The sequence below is a fragment of the Trichosurus vulpecula genome, chromosome 4 (genome assembly GCF_011100635.1).
Source record: "Trichosurus vulpecula isolate mTriVul1 chromosome 4, mTriVul1.pri, whole genome shotgun sequence".
Classification (NCBI taxonomy): Eukaryota; Metazoa; Chordata; class Mammalia; order Diprotodontia; family Phalangeridae; genus Trichosurus; species Trichosurus vulpecula.
In genome coordinates this window covers 258,667,729-258,692,999 of record NC_050576.1, presented here as the reverse complement: position 1 = coordinate 258,692,999, position 25,271 = coordinate 258,667,729, and the positions used below count along the sequence as shown (strand labels likewise).

Genomic DNA, 25,271 nt, shown 5'->3' with positions numbered 1-25,271 from the left:
ATACTCAAATACCATCACTCTACAACCTCTTTGCTTTTGAGTTTCAGATCTTTGGTCCTTGTTACTGTGAACCACCTGTCTCAGTGACTCCTCACCTGATTTACAGTTTTTCCAGGAAGGCTTTCTCTGCCAGCAACCTCAGAGATTTTAATATCCAAGTTGTTCATTCTTCTAACAGCCTGTTCTCAGAGTTGACTGAAATGCCTTAAAGCATCACTCAAAGCTACTCCATCTTCAAAATCAAGAACTCTGAGATGCCCTTCTCTGATCTCTTGTCCTTTCACTTCTCCCAAGCCTCCTTCCAAGCTCATCTTAACTTTTGGTCACTCAAATCCTCCCAGAGAATGTTGTTAGCACTAATATGAAGGATGTAGTATCTTTACTATTTCAACCGTTCACTCTTCTTCCATCCCCACCCCCCAAAACCAACACCTGCTCCTCCCCCTCACTTCTATTTTCATTGATGGCATCATTACTTCCCTGTCATCCTTGAAACTACAGCACTATCTTTGACTCATCTTTCTCCCTTACCACCCTCATCAAATAAATAGTCAAATCTGTCATGGAGTTAGTATGTGCTCCTGAAATAGCTCTCAAGTCCAGGCCTCTCTTTTCCACTCCCACTGACCCCTAGTTCAATCCCTTTCAACTTCTCATTTGGATTATTTTAATAGCCTCCTAAGAAGTGTTCTTGTCTCTTCAATCCATCCTTCTTCCAGTGGCCCATACTCTTCACAGACCATCTTCCTCTTCCAGCTGGAAACCCTCAGTGGCTCCCCATGGTCTTCCATATAAAATATAAAATCTCTTACCCTGGCATTCAAACCACTCCACAGCCAGCTCTAGACTATGTTTCCAGCTTCATCTGATAGACAGACTAGACTCCTTACCCATGCATATTTCTGTTCTGCCTCCTACCATCTTGGTGTCTTTGCTGTGGCCAACTCAGGGGCCACTGCCTTCCTGAAGCTGCCTCTGGTCTCCCTGGACAGAGTGCTAGAGCTGAAGTCAGGAGAGACCTCAATTCAAACTCCACCTCTGCCATTAAAAGTCTATCATTAGGTAGGCACCTAGGTGGTACGGTGGATAAGCTTTGAACCTGGGGTCAGGAAGACCTGAGTTTAAATGTGGCCTCAAAACTTAGTAGCTTTGTGATCCTGTTCAAGGCACTTCAACTCTGCTTCCATTTCCTTATCTGGACAATAAGCATGCTAATAGTAGCACCTACCTCCCAGGGTTGTTGTGAGGACAAAATAACACAACGTTTTGTAAAGTGCTTTGAAGCATTATATTAATACTAGCTGATATTATTATCATTGGTCTTGTTATTAATTTGCCTCAATCTCCTCATCGATAAGGCTGGGAACTCAAATGAGATATTATATTTACATACTATATAATACTATATAATCAATTAGGCTATTTAAACACGAGTTTTAAAAATTATTTTAGCATTTCATTTGGACTGTTCCATTGTAGTTTTTAAATTTTGCTTTGCTTTATAAGTACTTATGTATCTGTCTCATCTGTATTATTAGGTTATAAACTCTTTCTTAAACATTTTTGGTAGGGGGAGCTTATAGAGCTATTTTTTTAAGTTGTTATAAACTTGACAAGTATCAACAAACATGAATATTTCCATATACAAAGGAGAATGAAAAGAGATAATTATACATGGAACCATGAATCTATTTTTATGTACAACTTGTTTTTTAAAATATGTATTAAATTTAATACAGTGGTGCCCATAGTCCTGTGCCTGCCTGTATCCCCTTCTGAGATTCCTTCTATTCTCTTCCATGCATTTAAAAAACACTCATTTCTTTGCTTTCTTATTTTTGGCATCAATACGCTGCCCTCCTTATTCCCCTCCTCCTCCCTCAAAAGAAAGCCCTCCTTTGCGACAATTAAGTATAATTGAACAAAACAAATTTATATATTGGTTGTATCTGAAAAGGTCTCATTCTCCACCTACAATTCTGTCACTTCTCTGGGAAATGGGAAGCCATCTGCACCCTTAGATTTCTGGAGTTGTGATTGGTCATTGCACTGGTCTGAATTCTCAAGTCTTTCAAAATGCGTTTCCCCCCCTTAAGCAATATTGCAGTCATGTCTAAATCATTCTCTTGGTCCCGTTCACTCCACTTTGCATCAGTTCACACAAATCTTTCCAAAATTTTCTGAATCTGTCCCTTTCATTTTTTTTTCTTAGTGCATAACGATATATCATTGCATCCATCTACCTTAATTTATTCAACCATTCCCCTATAGTACTAGCCTTGGCAGTGAGAATTCAGGACATACTATAGGAGAGTGGAGAGATTCAGTTAAGTGCATAAAATCCTATTGCATTGTTACAGTGATCAACTGTGAATGACTTAGCTATTCTCAGCGATACAATGATCCAAGACAATTTCAAAGGACTTATAATGAAAAGTGCTGTCCATTGCCAGAGAAAGAACTGATGGAGTCTGAATGCAGATTGAAACCTAGTTTTTTTTACTTCATTTTTTTTTGGTTGGGTTGTTGTTGTTGGTCTGTGTTTTCTTTCACAACATGACTAATATGAAAATATGTTTGTCATGACTGTACATGTATAACCTATATCAAATTGCTCGCCTTCTAATTGAGGGGGAAAGGGAGGGAGGGAGAGAATCTGGAACTCAAAATTAAAATGTGTACACACATATATTATATATATGTATATAAATTATTTTTACATGTAATTGGGAAAAATAAAACATTTGGAAATTTTTAAAAATGCTATTGCAAGCATAAATTCTACACAATTTTCAGAAGACTTGCAATTGCAAATATAAATTCCATAAAATTTATGAGATTTATGCATATACATATACATAATATACATTAATTGTAAGTATTAAGTTCCATATAATTTGCTGCATTTTGTGTCTTAAGAGCAACTGTTATAGAAAAAAAAAGCTAAGGCTTTTTTTATCTAAAGCTAAAGCTTACTTTCATCTTTGCATCAATAGCTATTAGCAAAGGGTTTTTCCACAGCCAATTCTTTACGATTAGTTAAAATTCAACAAATATTAGTTACGATTTACAAACTATTACAATTACAAATTGTTTATTACATCCTAGTGTGGGGCATTATACTACCCACCTAATATGGCTACAAAGCAAAAAAAAAGCAGGGGGGGGGGTATAGTTCTTGCCCACAGGGAATTTGCACTCTATTGAATAGTAGAATTAAATGAGAATGAGAACTGTGTAGAAAACTTTAAAGTAATAAGGAAGAAGAAGCCCCTCTAAACTCACCTGCCTGCAAATGAGATCTCCACCACTTGGCTGTAATAGATGAGTTGTGCTGATATCAAGGTCCTCCTGAAGCCTATGACACGAGACAGTCCATTAGGGGAGTATCCAAGATTAGAGCAAATGTGTCTAGACCCTTTCCTCTGCCCATGCCTCCCATTGTTACCCTACAAGAATTTTCCTTGCCAGCCAATCTATTTTACTCATTTTTTGGTTCCTATGCTTTTGCTTATGGTATTTTCCTTACTTTGAATGGTGTCCTTCTCCCCTTTCCACCTATCAAATTCTTGCCTGCCTTAATAAAGCTCCTCTCTAAACTACCTGGTGATGGAGGAGTCAACAGGAAGAGATCTCTCTTTACCCTGAAACTCTATAGTACTCCCTGTCTGTAACATTCCTTAGGACTCACCATGTATATCTAGCTTTGGCTAAGCCTATTCAGTATCATTGAATTATAGTTCTAGTTTGAAGGGACCTTAGACACTGATCAGTCTACTCCCTTCATTTTATGGTTGGGGTCACTGAGGTATAGGGATGTTAAGTGAATCACCCAAGGTCACACAGAAAGAGTCAGAAATGGATTTAAATTGAATTCAGCTTTGACTCCTAGAGCCAGTCAGTGCCATAGGTCTAGAAGGGACCTTTGTGCTATAGTCATCCAGACCTCTTCTCTCATTCTGGAGATGAGGAAACCAAACTCTGAAAGAGTTCAATGAATATTCAAGCCTGAACAGGTAGAAAAGGGAGTTAAGATTCAAACCCACCAATCTTCTATCACCAAATCCTGTATTTTTTTTTCTGGGAGATAATAAATGCCTGTTATACCTACTTTTCACAGTAGTTGTGAGGCTTAAATAAGATTTTTAATGTATGTATGTATACACACATATACACACATGGCCCATATAAATACTTATATACCTATATTTATTTTTAGTTTTTAATATTCACTTTTATAAGATTTTGAGTTCTAAATTTTTTCTTCTCCTTCCTCCTCCCCAAGGTGTCATGCAAGCTGATATAGGCTATACATATAAAATCAATACATATTATATTTACATATATGTATAGATAGACATGTGTATATATAGCACAGATATAACATATATATGCCCACATACGTACATACGCACATACACATATAAAGTGCTTTGTAAAAATTCAAAATGCTATGCAAATTCAAATCTTTTTAAATTTTTTAAAAATTAATTTTATAAAAAGAAGCAGTATAGCATTGTAACTTGGAGTTAGAAAGGCCTGGGTTCCAATGATACCTCAGATATTTAATAGCTGTGTGATCACTTCTCAAACTCCTGAGCTTCAGTTTTCTCATCTATAAAGTGCTGAGAAGAGTAGCATCTACCTAGAGGTTGGCATCAATGAGGTGATGTGTGTAAGGCTTTGCAAACTTCCATGTACTGCATAAATGCCAGTTGGTATTATTATTTCTATTGCACCATCCCATATATCTTTTCAAGTATTTGAATCAACTTCCCAACTAGAATGTAAACTCCTAGAAGACAGGGGCTGTGTTATACTTCCTAGTATCCTTCACAGCACCTATGACAGTAAGCGAGATTAAGTATTTCTTGTTGTTGGCTATGATATTAATATAGTCGTGTATTTATTAAATCAAATCAAATAAGCTTTTGGGGACGTATTGGTCTTCACACCTCAAGACAAATCTGTTGTGTTACTATCTCATATTCAACCTTTTCTAATGTCTACAACTAACATTTTTGTGACCCCAGCACCCAGTATGGTTCTTAACATGTAGTAGATACTTCATAAATGCCTTTTGGTTTTCTAGTTTTTTGACTTCATGCAATTCATAGATCTATTTTTCCTTTTTTTGTTAATAAAAAGCCTTAGAGAATTAAATATTCACCTAGGGACTACTTTGGCTGCATCCCAAAACATTTGGTATGCCATCTCATTGTTGCCGTTATCTTTAATGAAATTGTCTATTGTTTCTATGATTTATTTTGGACCCACCAATTCTTTAAGATGAAGTTATTTAGTTTCCAGCTGATTTTTATTTCTTTCTTCAACAGACAGAAGAGAGAAAATGACAGCTGTTAGAAGGGTTAAGGGAAAACAAACACATTGATGAACTGTTGGTAGACCTGTGAAAGGGTACAACCATTCCAGAAAGCAATGTGGAATTATAAGCAAAAAGCTACTAAGTAGTTCATGCCCCTTGATCCAGCTATATCATTGCTACTAGACCTACTAGACTCAAAGAGATCAAAAGAGAGGAAGATGGTCCATGTGTACAAAAATATTTATAGCAACTCTTTTTGTAGTGAAAAAAAAACAACCCAACAAGAGCCCAACAACTGAAAACATATATATTTATCAATTGGGGAATACTTAAATAAATTGTGGTATGTGAATGTAATAGAATACAATTGTGTTATAAGAAATGATAAAAGGGAAAGTTTCAGAGAAATCTGAGAAGACGTGTATGAACTGAAGTAGAATGAAGTGAGCAGGATCAGAATAATTTATACCATAACGTCCACATACAAAAACAATTTTAAAGGCTTGTAGGAACTGATACAGAGTGAAATGAGCAGAGGCAGAATAACTTATGCAATAACAACGCTGGAAAGCTATAAGAACTCTATCAACTCATTGATCATCCATGATTCCAGAGGACCAATGATGAAGCAGGAAATCTATATCCTTTTAGAAAGTTGATGGACTCACGGTACAGAATGATGTGTATGTGTGTGTGTGTGTGTGTGTGTGTGTGTGTGTGTGTGTGTGCATACATATATACGTATATACACACTCTGTGTGTGTGTGTGTGTGTGTATGTGTGTGTGTAGCTAGCTATTTGCCACTGCCAGTAAGGAAATTTATTTTGTTGACTGTGGACATTTGTTAAAAGGATCTAATATTGCTCTTTTTCCCCCCCGTGGGGTAGAGATGAGATGGAGAGAAAATAGATTTCTGTTCATTTGTATTTTAAATTAATTTTTAAAAATTCATAAATGCTTGTTGAATGAATGAATATGACCAGAATTTCTGTAAAAATATCTGAGACATAGATAAAGCTATTCTCTGTGAAAGAAATCTGCACAGTACATGTTTTTTTGATGTTTCTCATGTAGAGATACAAGGTCCTTTCTAGCACAAGAATAAATTAATGTTATTAAGTTTACGTGGCAAGAAACTATATAGCACAGATCTGAGCAAAAGTTCTCCAATTATAGATTTTACCTTTCAAATGTTCTAGAAAAGAGCAAACTGTAAAGAAATAAGATAACTCCATGGCTTCCTTCCCCTTTGAACTATTTGAGAAAAGAAAAGAAAACATTATTTTAAAAGTTACTCAAAGGAAACCATTTATTTTAAATCTGAAAGAAGAAAAGCTTCCTACAAAGTATCTCTATTTAAATGGCTTGCTCTCTTGTCAAATTCAATCTGGTTAAGATTTAGGTCATTGTCTACATTAAATCAGCTATCCTACCATGCAGATGGGGTTATAATCACCCCACCCCACTTAGCTTTGGTACCTTTATCAGGTGAGAATTGAATCACTCAGAGGTGTGAATTTGGTGTGAACAAAGCCTGAATATTTGAGCTAGGTGCAACAGTAAGTTTGATCCCATTGGTTGGAGGATTTGTCATACCCTGTGGGGTTTGTAAAAGTCAAGAGGCTAATCTGGAATTGGAGTATTTAAACATCTAGTAGTTAATGATGGAAGCCTCCTGCCTAAACCTCAGAAAAAATTACTTGGGAGGAAAGGGAATGCTGTAACCTGAGTCCTCAAGGACCAGAAGGTTCAGGCTTTTCATTGGTGCCCTACCAGAAGCCCCAGTGTAACAGCAGCTGGCAACGGTGTCTGAATCGGGAGCTGAGAATAAACTGAACTCAATGAGCAAAGGCAGATTCAATGCTCTACAAGATACTAAATAGAAAAACGACACCATACCTATGGAGGATGCCAGCCAAATGACTTACAGACCTGTGAGTTGTACGCTTTACCGCATGTACACTAACCTTAAACCTGCTTTCTCCTGGAATTGTGGGACAAGGTGTCACAGACTTGTTGGGAGTGGGGAGAGAGATACTGTACCACCATACTAAATACCTGTTTCTAAAAGCTAATTAAGTCTGTCTGACTAATTGAAATCAACTGATCATCAGCGGAAGAAGCACATTAATGGGGCTCATGAGTTACAATATGAGCACACTAATAGGGGCTCATGAGCTACCTCATATCTCCTCAAGGCTGCTGCCTTTAGACTATTAAGGGAGACATAATATAATCCCTTTGGGGACCTGAACTGCCAGCTTGAGTGGAGATCAGGAGAGAACTTCCACAGTTTATATTCTACTTCTTCATTTCTGTTAGTGGCAACTACCATTCTCCTGGTCTTTGAGGCCTTTCCTCTTAATTTCACAGATGCAGTAAGTCACCAGGTCCTCCTGGTTATGTTTGCTTCAACATGTCTGTTAGATTCATCTTTCCTCCCTATTACTGCCGCCATCTTTCTAATCTAGGCCACCATCTTTACAAACCTGTATTACAGAAATAACCTCTTTAAGCGGCCTCCCTGTCTTTGGTCTATTCATTCTACAATCTACCCTAACCAATGACAGATTAACTACTTTTTGTCTCATATTGTATCACTTGTTTTTTCTCTTTTTAAAAAATAATGTTATTTTATTTTTTCTCAATTACTTATCAGAACAATTTTTAACATTTTTAAAAAATTATTTTCAAGTTGCCAGTTCCCTCCCTCCTTCCCTCTTCTGCCCCCTCCTTGAGAAGGCAAGCACTTAGATACAGCTTACACATGTGCAGTTATGCAAAATATCAGATTAACTTTTTTTAAACACTACTTTCACATTGCTACTATTCTGCTTAAGAACTTTCAATGGCTCCTTCTTGTCTATAGGATCATGTATGGAGTCCATACCTTAGCTTGACATTTAAGACTGACCATCAACTGATTCCATGTTATCTCTTTAGTACAGTGCCTGGCACTGATTGACCATCTAACACATTACAGTTGTACATGGACAGAGTCATGAATTCAAAAAAATAGAGTCCTCTATATGGGTTCACACTCCATCATGGTTGCTATACAGGTAAATTCAATCAGTGCCAAAATCACCTGAGCAAGCTTGAGATGGCCTGGGATGTGGTTCAGTACTTGGGGTGACTCAAGTCAAGCTTGCTATTATGCCTGTGGTTTCCTTTCTGATGCCTGATGTAAGACATGTTCATCCTGGAGTCCATGCCTTTCCTCATGCCCCTCACCCCCTTATTGGGAATTAACTTCCAACTTCTTTTTCACCAATCCAAATCTGAAGTTTATTTCAAGGTCAAGGTCTTCTCTACAAACCTTTCCTGGCTATTACACACCATAATGTTCTATTCATCAAACAATCTAGTCATTGACTTTTATATTTTTTTTAGTTGTTTTGTGTATCTACGGATTGACTGCTCAATTAGATAGCAAGCTTTTTGAGGGCAGGCTTCTATTTCTTTCACATGCTCTATAGAACCTAGAATGGTGTTGGAACACAGTAAGGATTTAACAAATATGAATTGATGTGCTGTTGCAGGGAAAAAATATCTCACTGGGGAAATATTTTTCATAAAATTTAAAGTGACAACTTAATATTTCACAGAGAGTTTCTTCATATGACATGAACCAAACCATTGCCTAGTGTGAAACATTGGGGAGAATAGGCAGTAGGTCCTTGTGTCTACAAGCCAGAAAATTCATCATGATGAGGGAAAAAGCCAAGGAGGACTTGTTAGAGATGTCAGGGCACCTTCAAAGAAAGGGAGTGGGAGGAAGAAGGAATGTTTGTTCCTTCTGTTCTCTAGTATTCCCTTTACCAACTGCTAGAGAGAATCCTGACTTGCCCCTAGGGGTCACTGAAAAATGAGAGACTTGGCGTCACCCACCTCCAAGGGCCCATTAGGTACCTAAGGGCAGATTTGAACTCTGGCCTTCCTGACTCCAGGCCCATCACTCCATCCTGCACCCTATAATGGTCACAATTTATTGGACCTCAACAAGGGCTCTGTTGAAATGCTAGCAGAAAGGAACCATGAATTTACACTAGGCATTTAGCTCATGTAGGGGATACAACAATGGGTGTTGAAGACCTGAGTTCGAATCCAGCCTCAGAAACTTACTAGCTGGGGGACCCTGGGCAAATCTGCCTCGGTTTTCTAAGGATGATACCAATAATTATATCACAGGGTTGTCATGAGGATTAAATGAGATGATATTCGTAAAGTGTTCTGCACATAGTAGGTGTTTAATAATGTATGTTCCCCTCCTTCCCACACTTTACAAATTAATTTATCAGCTATAGTGGCTGTGACTTGACTGAAAAGGACACTAAGGGAATGAAATATATGAGAAATAAGTTTCATTAATTGGAGAAGTTTAGGGGGGGCAGAGTATGACCTATGACCTCTACAGAATAGCTCTGGGTAAGACACCAAAATGAGAGGACTCTGGAGGGTCAATTGATAGTGGAAGGACAATGGGTGCAGGGATTCCTTAAAAAGGGAAGATGAGACTTCCCTTCCTTTTCCTAGAACTGGCCCTGTTTTCATGCCTAGAGTTTTGATGGTTTAATTATGTTTTTGTTAATGTGTTCCCATTTTCACATTGCACAATTAAACCTAATGTTCCCTTTCCCCAATCTTTGGCTGGAATTCACTTCTAGTTGTGCTCTGATTATCAATTTCTTCTAACCCTGAGGAATCTGAAATTGCTACTGTTAATTTTCTTCCTTTCCCTATCCTTGATTCTACCTTCTCATATCTCTTCCATGACTTCTCACTGAGCTGCCTCCCCATATGGAATCCTGAATTCCTATATGAAAACTGCCAGGACAGATGTGAAAAAGAAAAAAAGAGGGCGGGGGAGTCCTAGAGAGGAGATAAGAATGGGAAGCTGTAAGGTTAATGGGGTATAAGATCTTCCCCAACCATTAATAGGCCTCAGGTGGAGCCCATTAATGGAAGCTTGCTTAGGGGAAGCTTGTTTGTAGGAAGGCTTCCACACCTTTTGGTACTAAGCTAATTAGGCACTGAATCATGAGACTCAGTGATGTGATGCCTTCTAGCTCTGAGCCTATTAGCCAAATGAGTATATATTCTGAGAGGTGAGCTTTTGCTATGGGGCTTGCTTATGAGAAGGACCTCATGATTCCCTGGTCAAGACTCTGAGAAGCGGTATGTTCAGACTCCCCAACTGCTCAGATGTAAAGGATCTCTCACTCCAGTGGTGTATGTAAAATGTATAGCAATATTGCTGTGATTCAGGCAGTCAGAACCCTGTCTGTTGGTCTAATTTCTCTGCTTATATTTTCTCTGACGTTCAGGGTGCTCACTTTTCCTCTGAACTAATGAATGTAATTAAAGAATATTGTTGACCCCTAACAATTATCTTTCCTAGCAAAGCTGATTAGAGAACCTGGGGTAGCAGGCCATCCTGGGTATGCTAGGGTGCTTGCTGCTACATCAAAGATGGCATGCTCAGAAGTGACTTGCCCCATGCCATTTACATGATAGATCCTAGCCCTGTCATGGTCTCCTAGTTTTTGTGCTTTTTCCTAGATATCCATCAAAACCTTGCCCCAGGTTTTGGTGAACCCATGGAAAAGGAGGCCTTGGCCCAGTCTTCTTCAAAGAATTGGGCAGGGAGGGAATAGTTTTTCCTTTCTTAAGTGTTTCCCTGAGGCACTCTCAAAACAACATGGTACTACTCTTAATAAGCTTCACTGGAAATGCACTTTATCAAAGAAATAAGACATTAATGAAAGTACTATTCAACACAAAGGGATCTTCTTTTCACTTACCCACTGTAAATGATCATAGATGAATTTCTTGGCATCTTCCTTTTCTAAAAATTCAAAGAGCTGCAGCTGTATTCAGGAATAGGAGGTTAAAAATGGGTGGAAAGTATCTAGTTCTTGTATATTAACCCTCTGTTAATACTTCATAATGATTAAAGAAACATACACACACATTTCAGCAAACTGATAAGCTACCTATTTGATATGAGTGGCAACCTGGTGGAATGGACAGAGGGCTGACTCAGACTCAATAACACCCGGGCTTAAGTCCTGTTTCTCACATACACTGCCTGTGTGATCATGAAAAAGTCATTTAACCTCTTAGTCCCTCAAAACAACTCTTAATAGCTGAAGAGTTGAGGAAGTTTCGGCATTGAGATGTCCCTGCCCAGATAAAATCACAGGCATGGACCAAAAGTAATGAGATAATCAACAGGGCCTGATAGTATGTGCATAATAAAGGCTTGTCAAATGAATGAATAAAAACACACTGTAAGATGTGGTAGCTCAAATCCATGAATTCTGCATTCCTTGTTTTTAACAAGAACAAAATCTCAAGTAGAAAAAGAGAACAGAATTTTTAGTAGGGATAGCTATGCTATCGTTGAGATCATCGTTACAGAAATATAGCCAGTAAGAATGTGAGGTGGCCAGACCTGAAAGCTATGGCTTTCACTGCTCTAGGGCTAGTGAATCCAGAAAGCAGAAGTTCATTACAGGTTTGTTCATTGTGGTGGCTTGGGTCTCCATCATTCCACCTCCTTGCTGCGGCCGGCTTAAACTCTATCTCAATGGCCAGGCCAACAGATTCAGTGAAGCATCTTTGTCACCCTCACTGGTACTGGTGTATGGTAAGAGAAGTGTGATCACAGGCATGAAAGCCGTCTAGACTCACTCGCTCAGTCAAGCCATCTGCTTGGAAGTCCCTCGTTGAGTGAAAATAAGTTTCTGATGTGATGACACAGATGACGACTTTTTGTCTTTCTCCTGCTATCCACAGAGTATCTGCCAGAGCTGCTGAGAGGGCCTCTTTCTGTTCTCGATGGCTTGTTTTGCATAAACTGCAATGCAATTAAATCAAAAGGTGAAAAACATTCCAAGGAATGCCCGACTGCTCCCTGAGCAGGAAGCAGATATTTGGTTGGGGCCATTAGCTATTTTGTTTGAATGGCTTGTGATGAGAAAAGGTGGCTTTGAAAACTTGTGGAGTTGGGGTATCTCTCTCCATCTCCAAGATTATATGCTCTCTATCCCTGACATGTGATGCACTCTCCTGAGAAAGAGACAGGACAATTAACGGTTAAATGGGAAAGTGTGGTTGGGGCACCAAAAACCCATTATTGGACGAGAATGAGCCTGGAATTCCAACTTGCATGAATGAAGGAATGCACTTTGTCCAAGATGTCAGGATCTGAAGCAGTCTCAGATTGGCTGAGGATTATAGAGTCAAATGACAGCAGGAGGTGCTGGAATCCTAGGATAACGGTCACTAGGGAGGGAAATTTAGGAAGTCTGAGAACTCTTCTGTCCATGATGGCACTGAAGACATTTTTTTCAGATATACTTTTGATGACCTGAACCATATTATTATTTTTTGAGGCAATCAGGTTAAGTGACTTGCCCAGGGCACATAGCTAGTAAGTGTCTGAGGCAACCTTATTATTAATAAAGATTCCTATAAGCACTCTTTTCCCTTGCAAATAAGAATCCTAGAAGTGGCACATTTATGGCCTCGAGTGTACGGTAAACAATAATTATAGCTGACATTTATATAGTACTGTGAAATTTCAAGCGCCTTACATACAATACATTATTTCACTTGGTCTTCACCACATCCCTGTGAATTAGGTATAGTGACTCCCCTCCCTTTTTACAATTGAGGAAACAGAGGGTCAAAGAGACGAAGTGATTTTGCTTAAGATCACACCACTAGTAAGTGTCTAAGGTGACATTCAAACCTAGGTCTTCCTGACTCCAAATCCATCATTCTATTAATTTGCAATAAAAGAAAGGAAATAGGGTATAAATAGGGCATCCACTTGCTGTAGCAATTTTAAATTGTGGGTTTTTTTTTTTGGGGGGGGAAGCTGTTCATCACACTACAGATAGAGCCAGAGGATGAAAGATGAAACATCCTGTCCTGAAAGAGGGGTGGAATCAGTGTATAGAATGAGACAGCTATATTTTTGCATACAGCCATTGAGGGAATTTATTTTGTTTGACCATGCATATTTGCTACAAGAAACTTGGTGGAGTTTTTTGTTTGTTTTTGTTTGTTTTCCTAATGAGGTGGGGAGTGAAAGAGAGACAAAACACACTTTTATTAATGTTTTTTAATAGAGGAGAGGTACTACAGATGTAGAATGTTGTGTGAATTTTCAGATAAGGTCACTGTATTATTAGTGTTACTTATTTTAAAAAAATCACTTTATTATGGGTTTCTCCCAAGTGAGGATAATGCATTAGATTTTAAGCTCCTTGAAGGCAGGGACTGTCTTTCACCTCTTTTTGTAACCCCAGTGCTTAGCACAGTATCTGGCACATAGTAAGACTTAATAAATGTTCAATTGAATTGAAAAAAAGGATAGTTCAGGAATGTGTTGGTAAATGTTACACAACTAGTTCCACAAAAAAGTACCCATGATACACTTTTAACTTTAGTCTGCATCATAAAAACTTTTTCCCATCACTTTCTTAGGTTTGGACAGTCAATAAAATAAAAAATCAAGCCCTGATTTGTAACATTTGCTTATTTCCAAGGTGTAAATACTCCCACTGAAAATTTAATAATCAGTCTGAGAGCCAGGTATGAGCTGGCTCCAGCACACCCCTGTAATAATCTGCAAAGGTTGTAATATACAAACAAAACATATCAAAAAGACTTTTAAAAAAAGATACAGAGCATAGGATGGCCCGTTAAGTATGGAGCCAGAAATTCATCATTTTCATTTATAATACAGTAAGTATGAAACCTTGGGTCAAGGGTCCCCACCCATGATGCCTTCCCCCTCCTCTGTGCTTACCCAAAACCTACCAAGCCTTCAAGACATTGTTATAAGACTAGATTTTCCAATTACTCCAGACAGAAGTGAAGTTGTCTTTTACTTAACTTCTGTGGCACTAATTTCATTGTCACTTTATCATACAGACTGCCTGGAATGGTTGGTTATATTTATTTTTTTCATGCATATATCTTTTCTCCTCAACCACATTGTAATTATGCTTCTGGAGGGTGGGATCATAGTCTTGCTGTGTGCCAGTGTGCCCCATACAGCATGAATCTTTGTGGCTGGTGCAGAGAAGGCTTTCGATAAATCAAGATGATGTGACTGATTGACTGTTCTCACTAAAGGGAAGCTAATTGGGATTGATTGACTAAGGGGCTGCTTACCGAGGGCTATCACCTGAAGTTAGATAAGTGACAGCCCTCACGGTTCATTTACAAAGCTGCCTGGGCTCTCTATGCCTTTGTTCCCCTGCTGTGGCCACACCACTGCTATGTTGTGGTATTTCTTTTTACATTCTGTCTCTCCCATCAACCATAGTCAAAGGGGCACACCTGACATGGGAAAGGGCAACACAGGCTTTTAATCTCAGCTGACAGATAGGATGCTCTGCGGCAGACCATGAAGACCATGCAAAACTATTTATAAGAGGCTAAAGCTGGAAGGAATAAAGAGGATGAAATGGAATTCCTTTCCTTGAGAGAGAAACATGTCCTAAGAGAAGCACATCTGTCACTTGGAGAATGTAGAAAGGGATGAAGACGGGAAAGAGGAATTGAATGATGGTGCTGGAACATCCAGATATGAGGCAGAGGTGCCCATGGCTCCCAGGCACCATATTCTGCCCCACCCCTACACTCTGGGTTGTACTTGCTTAAGTAACAAACTTGGAATCTCACCCAGTGAAATGAGGTCTCTGACTCTGTCTTTCTCTTTCTCTCTCTGTCTCTGTCTGTCTGTCTCTGTTTCTCACTCTGTGTCTCTATCTCTCTGTCTCTGTCTCTCTGTCTCTCTCTATCTCCCTCTGTCTCTGCTCTTTGTCTCTGTTTCTCTGTCTTTCTCTCTATCTCTGTCTTTCTCTGTTTCTCTCTGAGTCTGTTTGTCTGTCTCTGTCTCTCTCTGTCTGTCTCTCTGTTGCGCTCTCTCTCTCTCTCTCTCTCTCTCCCTCTCTCTCCCTCTCCCCCTCCCCTGCCCCCACTCTCTCTTTCTCTCCTTACCTGCAAAAGTCACTGCCTTTTTCACTCCTTGTAAATAAAAGGTATTTGAGGATGTTCAGCTGCACAGCCATTTGGATTGCTCTGGACCCACCCTAAAGTGACAATAAAGTGGAATCAGGCCATGTAGGGGTAAAAGCAGTGGAATTAGTTTGTGTGGGTGACTGGGGGGAGGAGTAGAGAGAGGGGGAAAAACAAATAAAATGGAATCATCCCCCTTTGCTAGTATTACTTTTTTTCTTGACCTGTAATTTCTTTGGTATGTGGACTTCCTGGTGTGGAAACACCCTCCACCAGCGCAAATGGATCACTCTCATAACTGGGACCTTAGAGCAGGTGTTCTTAAGTCTGTAGATAGATTGGGGGGGGGAGGGGAGGGTAGTGGAGAACTTGAATGGGGAAAAATATATATATATATATATATCTCATATATATATCAATGTTTAATTTCAGCCAGGTCTAACTGAAGTTTAGATAACTGATACGACGCCAAACTAATGATAGTTGTCATAGCAAATCACATATATATGCTTATGTATATGTATAGATGTGTGTATCTTCCCCTCTCTCTGTATATAGATATCAATTATGTATATAGCTATCTATATATCTACAGCTCTATCATAGAGTAATAAGAATCACAGACTGTTAGAACAGAGGACCTTAAAGATGTTCTTGTCCAATCACCTTCATTTACAGGTAGGGGAGAATTGGTTGCTTATCTCTTACACTATCTGCAAATTATTATAGATGATAAGAATTTTAACAATGAAAGGGGAAAACCTGCTACAGATGGAACCCCAAACCTCTAATTCTTGGGGTCAGATGAGGCCTCCAAATCCACCTGGAATGTCATAGTATTTTAGTAAATGTCATAGTAATTTAGAGCTGGGAGGGAAGCCGGGAGGCCGTTTAGTGGCACCCCTTTATTTGGTAAGTGACAAAGCCTGGGTCTGAAGAGGTGGGTTGCTCCTCCAGGGCCAGGCCCTGGCTCCCGGCCTCCCCTCCCCGGTACAGTCTCCACTCCATGACTTTGCCCCTGGTGGAAAGGAAAAGGAATAGCAATAGGTGTTCTTCCAGTCGTCTTTCCCTTTCTTGTTGGGAAATGAAATTTGAGTTCTCTGAAGAGAAGCCTTATCATTTCAGCCCTCCAAGCCCCTGAAGATAGTGGAGCAGGTCTGAAATCCTCCTGACTCAGTCAACTCTAGGGGCTCTCTACGATCAAATACAAGATCTGCTCTTTGGTATTCAAAACCCAAGTCCTTTCTTCTTTCAGCCTACTCATCTTTACATACTCTGTGTCCCCTGTGTCTGGAATGCCGTCCCTCCTCATCCACTCCTCCTGGCTTTCTTCAAGTCTCCGCTGAAGTCCCACCTTCTACAAGAAGCCTTTCCCTAGCTCCCTAATGCTGGTGCTTTCCCTACATTGATTACTTCTGATTTATCCACTATATCCCTTGTTTGTACACAGTTGCTTTGCATGTTGTCTGTCCCTTTAGACTGTGAGTTCTTTGAGAGCAGACACTGTCTTTGTCTTTCTTTGTGTCCCCAGCACTTAGCCCAATACCTGGCACATGTTGTTGTTGTTTTCTAATACTGTCCATTGGGTTTTCTTGGCAAAGAGAGTGGAATGGTTTTCCATTTCCTTCTCCACCCTGCTACATAGCTGATACTTAAAAATGTCTATTGATTGACTGAAATCTTACGAGGACTTGTCAAAATATAGGGCCATATTATGTTACTGTTCCAAGAAAAGCTATCCCAATAAGGAGGTTTAGAAGAATAGAAAGGGTATTTGTAAGCTCTATGAAGTTACATGGGTGCTGTGTACCCCTGGGGACACTTTATGGGACAATGGTTTTTTATTGGGTTTGTTGATAGTTAGTTACCTTTCCTATTTCCAAAGCATAGGACAGGTCCGAAGAAGGTTCATGGAACTGGAAATATGACTTTTTCCAGTCCTGGTTAAAGACATGTACTATATTTCCAAACAGGATCTTTTGTAGGCCCTAAGGAAGAGAGGAATGAATCTTTTAATCAGTAAATTGTCTGTTTGTTTATTTAGTGCAAAAATATATGGCAAAGCCGGAGAGATAGACTACTAGCACTGATTCTACAAGACCTGAACCTAAGCTAGAAAGAACTTCAGGTCTTACTATTGATTTAATGATCCATGGGAGTTTCCCCATGCTTTGAATAATTCTTTTTAGTCAGAGGTTCTTAACCTGAGATCCATGAACTTGATTTTTAAATTTTTCTTAAGTATCTCAATATAATCCTATATGTTTTATTTATGCATTGAATAACATTCTGAGATGGGGTCCAGTAGGCTTTGTGAGACTGTGGCAGTGGTTCAGGATACAAAAAAGTTAAGAACCCCAACTCTTGGAGAATGTTGAAGGTGTTGAGATAATAATAGGATTTATAGCTAGCATTTATAGATATATATAAGGTTTGTAAATCACTTTGCATGTTTGATCTCATTTGATCCTTACAACAGCCCAGTGAGATATGCACTATTATCATCCCCTTTATATGGAAGAGAAAACTGAGGTAGAGAAAGCCTTTACCAGGCTCTTACTCAGGGACACATAGCCAGTAGTTGCCTGACACAAGATTTGAACTGAAGCCTTCCTGACTCAAAGTCCAGCCTGGCATTCACTTATTCCACCTGGCTGCCTCTAAGATGGCACCTTGTACATGGAAGGTCAGTTATCTGACCCTTGTGAGAAGTATACTACAGGATACACCATATTTATTAGTGACATCTAGCTGATTGACAGTCATCTCTGTGGAGTAGTGGAGAGAGGTAGGTTTCCTCTCATTGGAGGTACTTAAGGAGAGGCTTGAGGAACCCTTTTTACATTGTCAGATGGTTACCAGTTCTATGAGTGTTGGATCTGAAGTCAAGAGAGATCCGGGTTAGAATCCCTCCTTCATTGCTTACTAACTGTGACCATGGACAGATTTCTTAACTTCTCTGAACCTCATTTTCAAAGAGTCATAGATTTAGAGTTGGAAGGGACCTAAGAGGCCATCTAGTCCAACCCTTCCCCTCCATTTTATAGATGAGGAAACTGAGATCCAGGGAGTCACTTGGCCATAGTCATTCATATAATTGTGTCACAGGCAGAATTTGAATCCAAGTTCTCTTGACTCCAGAGTTCTCTGACTCCACTCTACCACTGTCTCCTTCACCAAAATGGAGATGGTGACAGCAGGAAGATCTGCTCCATAGGGTTGCTCACAGAAGTTAAGAGTTGGAAAGGATCTCAGTCACCATTTTAGTCCAACTCATATCCAGGAGGACTCACTCTTTATAATTTCCCCAACAAGCAGTCTCTCTGTACCCCCTACATAACACCTCTAAGAAAGGGGAAGCATCCACTCCTGGAGTCAGTCCATTCCACTTATTATTAGAAGGTTTTTCTATTAACATCGAACCTCAATTTATCTCTTTGCAATTTCCATTAATTGCTCTAGTTGTTCCCTTTGGGGTCAAGCAGAATAAATAAAAAAATTTCCTTCAACAAGACAACGTAAGTAAATGTGCTTCTATAAACCTTGAAGTACAATACAAATGTCTGTAAATGCCATTGTTATCATAAGATCCCATCAGAATAGAACACAGACTAGACTTCTGAATGGGAGTTCAGGGAAGAATGCATTTTGGGAAAAGAAAAATGGAGGAACAGGAAGGCACCAAAGACTTAACTTCTATTTCCCAATTTTTCCCAGGGCTAGGAAACAAAATAAACTAGAATGTTGGGGCTTGGTGGTAGAGGTGGAAATGTTGGGGAAATGAGGGGCTTGTTGCCCCTGGACAAAGGACTGGGGTCATTCTTGGGAGGGAAGAATACTTTATTGATCTGTTCATCTCCAGGTGACCAGTGCATCCAACCTTCAATAAAAATGTGTATTCTTAACCCATCCAGTACAGCCCAAGGCAGCAAGTGAGGCAAGGGGGAATTCTCCAGTGAGTGTCCAGTGACTGTCTCAATTCCAGACAATTTGCCTGACTGAAATATCTGAGCTAGTCAAGCTTCAAGATTCTTCCCCCCACCCATACTCACCCCACCTAGCCACTCTAGAATATCCTCATCATCCCCAGAGAGCTTATAGCCATTAATGACTATGCTGGTTAAAGAGAGGCTAGATCACAAGACTTGCAAGATGGGAATAAATCCAAATACAATTTCAAAAGAAAAAATCAATTATTTAGATGTCTGGGATTTCCTGAACACTCCATTGCTCGCTTTCAGACTGCCCTCTTTGGATTCTTTTGTCTCTGGATTTTTAAAGGGGACGATGACCTAGGCAAAGTCATTGGGGAAGTCCCCAGTGACATCCTTTTTTCATCTGTGGTCAAATGGAAGCACTCAGTATAGATTTTCCCATTTCATATTTTTCTAACATCTCTTTTTGACAAAGGTTAATAAAATTCATGAAATTAAAAAAATATAACATCAAAATGCAATTCAGTTTAACTGACATGAGCTCACCTGTGTACTAAATTTTGTTCACATATATAGTTTAAGGATCTTTATCAGACGATTGAATTACAGAGCTATTCTAATTTTTAGGGTTTTTTTTTGAGGGGTGGTGGCATCCATCAGGCCATATGATCAATGGAATACAGGGATTTGAATATCGTTGCTTCTTGGATATACTTGGTTTTCTTTCAGTGGGGATAGGAGGCTGCTTCTGGCCTATGGTTTGATTGGCTAGAGATTATTTCTGTGTGGAAATTCCTTCCACCAATGGAGATTGACAACTTATCTTTAACTTATGGTTTTAGAAAGTTAGTTGCCTTGGGCACCAAGCTAGTTCTCAACAGATGAAGTCTGCTATGCTGCTTCTCTTTTTGATATGATAGAGAGACAAAAAATAATATCCCTCAACATAGAGTTTCATGGGTTACATTAGTGACTTCATATGGGTGAAGAAGATCATATGATTATGCTTGTTGAGGTAGAAGCCACTGAGTCCAACTCCTTTAGTTAACAAATGAGCAACTGAAGTGAAGAGGGAAATGATTTGGCTAAGGACACACAGGAAGTAAGGGTCAAAGAAAGATTTGAACCCAGGTCTTCTGACTGTAAATTCAACATTATTTCCATTTTCTCCAAAAGTATGGAGGCACCTTCCAAAGTAACTTCAATGAATTAAAAAAGAGGGTCTTCATTTTCTCTACTGTCTGGGGTCAGATTAGATGATCACTAAAGTTTCCTCCAGCTCTAAGTCTAGGGTCATAGGTATAATCCTAAGCATCTTATACTCCTAATTCACCATGACCATGACATATTAAGAAAAACCTAGAGCCTAGATCAACCTTAATGGACTTTTGATTCAAGGCAGCAGTGAATGAATGGTACCCACTAATGGGCCCTCCCAACCCTGATTATGGGTGTCAAAATAGGGTCATGGGACTCCAACTCAACAGGGAACTTCAAGATCACAAATTCAGAAGTAATGTATGGTATAGTAGAAAGAGTGCTAGATTTGCCATCCAAGGACCTAGGTTTGAATCCTGACATTGCCACTTGTGTGACTTTGGGCAAATCACTTAACTTTTCCAGGTCTCAGTCTCCTCATGTGTAAAAGTAAGGAGTCAGACTGGATGACCTCTAAAGTATATGAGTCTCTAAAATGGAGTGATGTGTTCCTTCTAGCTCATTTGTATTTATGTAAAATTGAAAAAATTCAATTCCCCTAAAAGGCCTAGTCTACAATAGTATGTATATTAAATTATATGTGGTTTATTTGTATTTGCAAAAGGCACATTAAGAAAGTATATAAATATAGAGGCTGTCAGAATTTAGGAGGGAAGGATTAAAACATTCCCAGTACCATGGTACCGATGTTGAAAAAAAAATCACAAATAAGTCATTTTAATTATGTTCTCCTTTTACCAATAACAACTTCTGAAGCCTCATGTCCGATAATACTCTCACATAACACCAGCTAAGATTCCCCAGCCTCATTGTTTTGGAGAGATTACATTTCACTCCATGTTTAATTAACAAGCTGTACTCACCGTGGCCATTGCTAGGGAGACAGGAAAGCAGGCCCATTTTGAGTTGATAGAGGGTTCAAGAAGTGAATAAAGGACCTTTGATGGGCACTGTCCTTGTCCTTTGTCTTGAAGTGATCCTGCACCAGCTTTGCCATAATCAGCAGGTTTGTGATAGTCTTGAAGTTTCTCTTGAATGTCCTCTCACCCCCAAAACAAAGCAAAAAACAAACAAAAAACCCCCCAAGATCTAGTGTCAATTTTGCCTTACATGTTTTTGGAGAAGGTAAGTTTCTTTTGTCTTTTTTTGTAGAGATGTGTCATGAAAGTTTATTTTCTATACTTAGAATCAATCAGCCTACAAACACTGACTGATTGCCTACTATTTGCCAGACTCTGGGGATACCAATACAAAGAATGAAATAATCCTTTCTTCCAAAGAGCTTAATGTTCAAATGGGGAAATAAAAATACATATGAAAGCAGGTACAGAATAAATACAAATGAATCCAGGATAGGGAGAGAGGCACTGATTCTTCTCTTATGAGTTTCCCAATGCTTAGGACACGTGGTTTAGTACTCTCCCCTCCCCCCACAGACATAGGCACTCTTCTGTCATCAAAGGATGATCTTAAAGGTCAACTGATTCAACATCCTTCATTTTACACATGAAAAACCCATGGCCCAGGAAAACTAAATGGCTGGCCCAAAGTGACCCAGGTGACAGTCAGGATTCAAACTCAGGTCCTTATGTTCTTCCCATTCTTTTCATCATGCTCACTTTATTTCCCTCCACATATTATGAATACCCATTGGAAAAAAATGGAAAAAAGTAAATGTTTCTCTCAGAAGACTTTGTACAAGTTTGATTTGTCAACAGAGGTGAAAAGTAACTATGGAAACAACATTAGTCTTAAGACCTTGGCTTGAAATTATGTTGGGGAAAAAGAAATATCATTTTCTAATGTTTTCAAAAGGTAACATTCAGTAAATCTTTGCGAAGGACTCTTACATTTTCTCCCTCAATACAATCAGTTTATCTTGGTGGCTCCCATACAAAGTGAGGTGCTTGGGTCACCCCTGTCAAATTCTGTCCTGGTCCTGCTCCCCCTCAGTGAGAGCAAGAATTTCTCAGCTCAGGTAGCTTTCCTTTCACTCATTCACTCCCCAGCTGCCCTAGACCTCACCCTCCAGTGACTCAGTGTAGTTTAGCACTGGCCCTTCATTTACCTTCCTTCATTTTTTTCTTAACAAATATACATTTTGTGTCCAGGAAACAAAAGGCAGCATTAAAGGAATTTTCCCTGATTCAGGCTGACACTTTAAAAAGAAACCTGCCTTCCCGGTTATTCTAGATTCCCAAGGGGAGTAGAAGGAGGCTTCCTTATCTCTCAGATACATCATCGGAGTCAAACGGGTTATTTTTGTAAATCAAATGACAACATCTTTACACTCCCAGGAATGGACTTTTTCCATCTTGCTGCAAAACTGTAATTGGAAATTTAGTTTTTTAAAAAATTTCTTTACCTACCTTCTGAATGTTCCCTTGGGTGCCCTCCAAATCCTGTCTGTCTAAATTAGTTTTGCATCTGATTATGTTAAGATTACCAAACAAACATCATCTTCTATATTTCAATTTAGTCTATGCTTAGGATATAGCTAAAATATGAATTAGAAACTATACTTTTTAATAATAATACTAATTACACACTCTTCTCAGATAATATCGAATTCAAATAGCAGCAGGGAAAATGCTAATATTTGGTGGTTACTTCTGTTTGTGAATTAACTGAATGAACTGCATGAAGACACAAATTAAGTCTTTATATAACTTTCTAACCTCTCCAGGCTTCAGGGAGACCATCTTGCAGCTTCTACCTTGGAATAATGTTTGAAAATTTTTAAAATATTAATCAAATTACATACCTCTATTATTTTCAAAACTCTGATAAAATGAAAAGGGCAAATAATGTAGATGGTACTTTGGTTTCAAACTGACCCACAACTACTGAGATTTCTATAGATTTGGCAAGCTTGCAAAGTACTTTACATAAATTACTAAAGCCCTGGGTCTTGACAATATAGCATTATTTCCACAAACAGTAGAGGGGCTGGTTTTTAAATATAATCGTTTCTAAATAATAGCCACATGTTGCTTTTAGTGATAGAAAAAATGCTCTTAAAGGCGGGAAGACTGCTTAATGATTTGTCAAAAAAAAAAGAGGAACATATGAAAAGATCCTTAGTACTGCCTATTTGCCATTTTGCATTTTCACATGCTATACTACCATTGTGTAGATGATACGGCATGCATGGGAGATGCTTGGATTGTGTTTTCAGTGTGATTGCTTGATGTGACAATCACAGAAGAACAAAATCCACCTTTGGAGGAAAAGCGTTACCTGATGGGTTGTACTGTTGATTTCCAACCTGTAAATGAAAGAGAAAACATCAAGTGAAGAGTTTCTCCCTATTCATAGAGCAAGGAAACAACCACCTTTCGGGTCTATAGAAACATCTTTCCACAAGATGATTATACATGGATGCGTTTTCAAAGAACGCTTGTAAAGGAAAATGTTCACAGAGAGAAAATAAGAGTTGATTACTGAAGTACATGAAAAGTATCACATTCAAAGTCAGCCGTGTTTTAGAGCAATGCAAAAACTTACCTGTGATAACTAAAGATTTCCCTCCATTTGTCGAGGTCTGAAATTTTCCTGGCTATTTCATCTAATTCCTTCTCTTGGAAACTATGCTCCTCGTGGGAAACCTCATTGTCCATTTATAGACTAAGGAGTCGAATTGAAAGAAGTCGTTAAAAATTGGGACAAGAGGTACTTGCTGGTGCAGAGAGATTTGGCTGGCACAGATGGCGGTTTGCAATATGCTAATCCCCACTGTTGACTAGTCAGGTCTCTCACAATTGGTGCTCTGGGCTTGCTGTAAGCTCCTGCTATCAGATCCTGATTAAATTTTCATTAGAGGTGGAAGGCTTGGTGCGGTTTTGCTCACTGCATAGACAGCATAAATGTTTAATCCAGGATCCAGATTGATAAACAATGAGGTTGCAATTGCTCTCCCTGCATCAGAGAAAAAGGCATAATCTAATTGACTCAAGGTGGCCCTATGGATGGAAAATGATATTTTCCTAGGTTCTGATGCCTCACTCAGTTCATTCAACAAACATTAAGTGAGCACTTTCTGTCCTCATGCTGATTTACAAGCTCTGTAGAAGGTACAACAATGAACAGGGCACTGAGCCTGCCCTCAAAGACCTTGGTATATAAACATACAAATCACAATTCTATGAAGCATAATGGCAAAGTGCAAGAATCAAAAAGTGTAAACATCAAAAAAAAAGTGCAAGCATCAAAAGCTAGAAGGGATCTTTTGGGTTAGAGAATCATAGCATTATAGAATCAGAGCCAAAAGTGGCCTTAGAGCTCAATGCTATCATTTCACAGATGGGGAAACTGAGGCCCAGAAAGCATAAACAATTTGCCCAAGGTCACACAGGTAACAAGTGATAGAGATAAAGGAGAACGGATAGAGCACCAGCCCCAGAGTCAGGTGGGACCTGAGTTCAAATCTGACCTCGAACACTGTGTGACCCTGAGCAAGTCACTTAACCCCTGAAAGAAAGAAAAAGAACATTAGAGCACCTGAGTTCAAATCCTGCCTAAGCCTCTTTATCTTTCTTGGACTCAGTTTTCTCATCTGTATAAGGAGAAATTGGAATAAGTGGCCACTAAGGTTCCTTTCAGTTTTAAATCTATGATCCATAATCCTGTCTTATTTGGAGAACCCAGTAGGACACAGCAGGGATTTGAGTCCAGGTCTTTAGCCTGCCAGATCCAGTACCTCCAGGATTTGGAGGAGGGAGAGGTCATTTCTGGCTGTGGGGATCTGGGA

The 25,271-nt window shown here is 39.1% G+C and overlaps 1 protein-coding gene across 1 annotated transcript in view; it reads right to left on the bottom strand.

Annotated features, from left to right (window-relative positions):
- MINDY4B (MINDY family member 4B) overlaps positions 1 to 24,141 on the bottom strand; it is a 41,244-nt gene extending 17,103 nt beyond the window's left edge. The window contains exons 1-9 of the mRNA XM_036754248.1: positions 24,029 to 24,141; positions 23,762 to 23,789; positions 21,385 to 21,549; positions 17,237 to 17,356; positions 15,351 to 15,442; positions 12,024 to 12,189; positions 11,132 to 11,197; positions 6,511 to 6,581; positions 3,286 to 3,358 (exon numbers count right to left, since the gene is read on the bottom strand). Coding sequence (XP_036610143.1) covers positions 3,286 to 3,358; positions 6,511 to 6,581; positions 11,132 to 11,197; positions 12,024 to 12,189; positions 15,351 to 15,442; positions 17,237 to 17,356; positions 21,385 to 21,549; positions 23,762 to 23,789; positions 24,029 to 24,141 — 894 coding nt within the window. The remainder of the gene's footprint in view (positions 1 to 3,285; positions 3,359 to 6,510; positions 6,582 to 11,131; positions 11,198 to 12,023; positions 12,190 to 15,350; positions 15,443 to 17,236; positions 17,357 to 21,384; positions 21,550 to 23,761; positions 23,790 to 24,028) is intronic.
- Between the last annotated feature and the right edge of the window lie 1,130 nt (positions 24,142 to 25,271).